Source organism: Rhagoletis zephyria, unplaced genomic scaffold, assembly GCF_001687245.7.
Source record: "Rhagoletis zephyria isolate East Lansing unplaced genomic scaffold, Rhagoletis_zephyria_1.1 Rzeph_scaffold_05355, whole genome shotgun sequence".
Taxonomy (NCBI): domain Eukaryota; kingdom Metazoa; phylum Arthropoda; class Insecta; order Diptera; family Tephritidae; genus Rhagoletis; species Rhagoletis zephyria.
In genome coordinates, this window is record NW_016162438.1 from 14,060 (window position 1) to 17,586 (window position 3,527).

The following is a 3,527-nucleotide window of genomic DNA, read 5'->3' on the forward strand; positions in this document are numbered from 1 at the left end:
TTCAATGCTAGGTTTGTTTCAGTCCGCCAGGCGCTCTGCTAATGACCGCCTCGGCTGATCATACGGCGCGCTTGTGGCTTACTGAGACAGGTCAATGTTCGCAAGTCTTGAGTGGCCACGATTCTGAAGTGTTTTCTTGCGCCTTCAGCTATGCGGGTGATATAATTGTAACGGCATCTAAGGACAACACTTGCCGCTTATGGAGATGATATGACTGGTATACGGTTGGATTCAGTGATATGGATTAAAGCGAAGTTAAGATTATCAGCAACATATGTACATATCTTAGTAGAGGGAGGCGCCTTTTTCTGTAGTATTGCGTTAATGTTTTATAGCAGGGACCGAAAATAATGATTATTTCAAAAATTTCGTTATATATTCGATATATATATATAAATTATATCTACGAATTACATTTCGATTTTAAATTAATCGCTCAAAAAAACATCATATATCGAGTTATATCTTTTTGATCAAAAATAGAACTCATTTTTGGAGTGTTATTTTTTTGCTCTGAAGTAATAATTATTTTGTGTGTTGTTTTCTTTTTGATCAAAAATAATCATTATATTATAAGTTTTATGTTTTTGATCAGAAATAATCATTATTTTTTTAGTTTTATTTTTTTCATCAAAAATAATGACTATTCTTTGAGCTCTATTATTTTTATCGAAAATAAAAATAATTTCTTAAGCGTTAAGTTTTTCTCTCAGAAATAAAAATTAACTTTTGAGATTTATTTTTTTTTTTTGCAGATCGAAAAACTCAAAACGCCTCACTTCACCTAAACTCAACTCACCACACCTCAACTCACCTCGCCTCAACTCATCTCAACTCTCCCTAAAAGCATAAGCAGCCGGCAGCGTTGATCCAGACCAACTCGGGAATTAACTGCAGTTGATCCGGATTAAGTCCGAGTTAAACCGGTTCAACGCTGCCGTCTGTTTAAACTTTAACACACCTCAACTCACCACACCTCAACTCACCTCGCCTCAACTCATCTCAACTCTCCCTAAAAGCATAAGCAGCCGGCAGCGTTGATCCAGACCAACTCGGGAATTAACTGCAGTTGATCCGGATTAAGTCCGAGTTAAACCGGTTCAACGCTGCCGTCTGTTTAAACTTTAACACACCTCAACTCACCACACCTCAACTCACCTCGCCTCAACTCATCTCAACTCTCCCTAAAAGCATAAGCAGCCGGCAGCGTTGATCCAGACCAACTCGGGAATTAACTGCAGTTGATCCGGATTAAGTCCGAGTTAAACCGGTTCAACGCTGCCGTCTGTTTAAACTTTAACACACCTCAACTCACCACACCTCAATGCACCCCAATTCAACTCAACTACCTTACCTCAAGTCACCTCAACTCACGTCATCTCAGTTCAGCGAAGCAAATCACAAATACATTTTATTTCTGAACTGATAAGCAAGTCAGAAGTCGAAGATCTTTAATAGGAAGTATGCTATCAGTTTATTGGAATGGCTAAGAGCTGAAGGTCTTCAAACCATTTACCTAAACCTGGGCATCGCTCTTCATAAGCAGGTCTATACTGCCGCCAGCAACAGATAGGCAGATATCAGTAAAAGCATAGACAGGCGGCAACGTTGATTTGGATTGATGGCGCAGTTGTTCTGATCAAAATTCTTCCCTTGAATAATGCGGATTAACGAGCCACGAGTTTGTGGTCGAGATCCACGGCCATTCGTAATTTCTTGAAGTGAAACTTCTTTTGCGGCGGTTGGTTGGTTGGGAGTAAATAGGCAAATTTAACGGAAATGGTGCAACGGAAATGGTTGGGGCTGAAACAAGTGCTACTTGAGTTTATGCACGTGGTATGAATTTAACAAAAACTTGTAATAAAAGGTTAAAGAATAACACTTAGAAAAAGACCAACACAAGAGTGAAAGAAACGGTGAGTACGTACATAGATAAATAAAGGCATAAAGGCAAGGTAAAAATAAAAACAAAAACAAAGATGCATAAAGATAAAGGCAAAATGAAGACCCAGTTAAATTTAAACACTTTACTTATATAAGGGCAAAGGTGAAGGGGGATATGTAGATGAAGAAAATGACAAACATAAATAAGGATGAGGATACATATCGACAAAAGTAAAGATGAAGATAGAGCAAGAAAGATTAAAATAAAGATAATTATAGAGAAAAGGATATAGATAGAGAGACTCAATCTGGGATATTTGGGATTTTCGGGACATATCGATATAATAATTGATATTTTTATCGGTTATCATCATTTTTATCGATGTTATCGAAATTTGTATCGATATTGTGATCGATTTTTTAATCGCCATTCTTAACGATTTTCTTATCGATATTGTATTTTTGTCGAATTTGTTATTGATATTTTTATAATTTTGTTATCAATATTGTCGATTGTGCTATCGATTATTTATCGATTTTGTTGTCGATTTTGTTATCGATTATTTATCAATCTTTTTATAGATTTTTGCTATCCATTGTTTATCGATTTTGTTATCGATATTTTTATCGGGGAAGAGAAGGAAAAGCAGAATAACATAAATGTAAAATGAAAAAAGACAAAAAATATAACCTTAAGCAAAAGCAGATGTATATATGTANTTAAAACGAACAGGGGTAGAGGTAGGGATCTAAATAGAAAAAAGACAAAAAATATAACCTTAAGCAAAAGCAGATGTATATATGTATGTATCTACATATGTATGTACATATGTATATTGGTTGTGAGACAACGTAAGTTTCACTTTTCCACTGTGGCCCAGGCGCACTTACTTTCTTTTTCAAATGTACTTAATTATAGTTGTTGACTTTTTTAATAAAATCAATCGAACCTGCGTCCTACGAAATTGTACTACGGAGCTCTGACCACTCGGCTACCGCGAACCGCAAACTCGCTTACATAGTTTGTTTGCTTACTTGTACCATAGACAACAGCTGGTCGTGTGGCTAGTGTTGTCATGGGAAATTCCTTTGATCCGCATTAATTTGGAGGATTCGCTGCAAGACTTATTCCCAACTAACTTCAGTTAATTCCGAATTAACGCGTTGAATCGGATCAACGCTGCCGTCTGGTGCGATGAGAATGGTAATGACGCAATTGTCATTTAACATACATTTTTACGTACATATATATATATTTTTTTTTGAAGAGCAGTCAAAAGCAATCCTATGGTCTGTTGTTCAACGGCAAGGTATATAACACTGGATATATATTATTTTAGTAACATTTTTAGATTTCTTAGAAAGATTTTGAGTTTGCAGTGTTATAGCTCACTCGAAATCAAAGGGCAAATTTGAAGCTAGGACTTACTGTTTATTTTTGAAATTTTTTTTATTGACACTGCCAGTCATATTCTTCCATACGAAGTATGTCAGATGATATGAAGCACATCTTCCCAGCTACTTTAAACTTGCACTTTATTATACTTAGGGTCGATTTCATAATGAAGGACTTCATTTGGGAGCCGGGCGTATCGATGTTTGTACGTCCTCTCTCATTAAAATCGAAACAAAAAGCGAACGGA

General features: G+C 36.2%; 1 protein-coding gene across 1 annotated transcript in view; it reads left to right on the forward strand.

Moving 5' to 3' along the window:
* LOC108371997 (dynein assembly factor with WDR repeat domains 1) overlaps positions 1-519 on the forward strand; it is a 2,382-nt gene extending 1,863 nt beyond the window's left edge. Inside the window, 1 exon segment of the mRNA XM_017627628.1 lies at positions 12-519. Coding sequence (XP_017483117.1) covers positions 12-209 — 198 coding nt within the window. The 3' untranslated portion in view covers positions 210-519.
* The last annotated feature ends 3,008 nt before the right edge of the window (positions 520-3,527 follow it).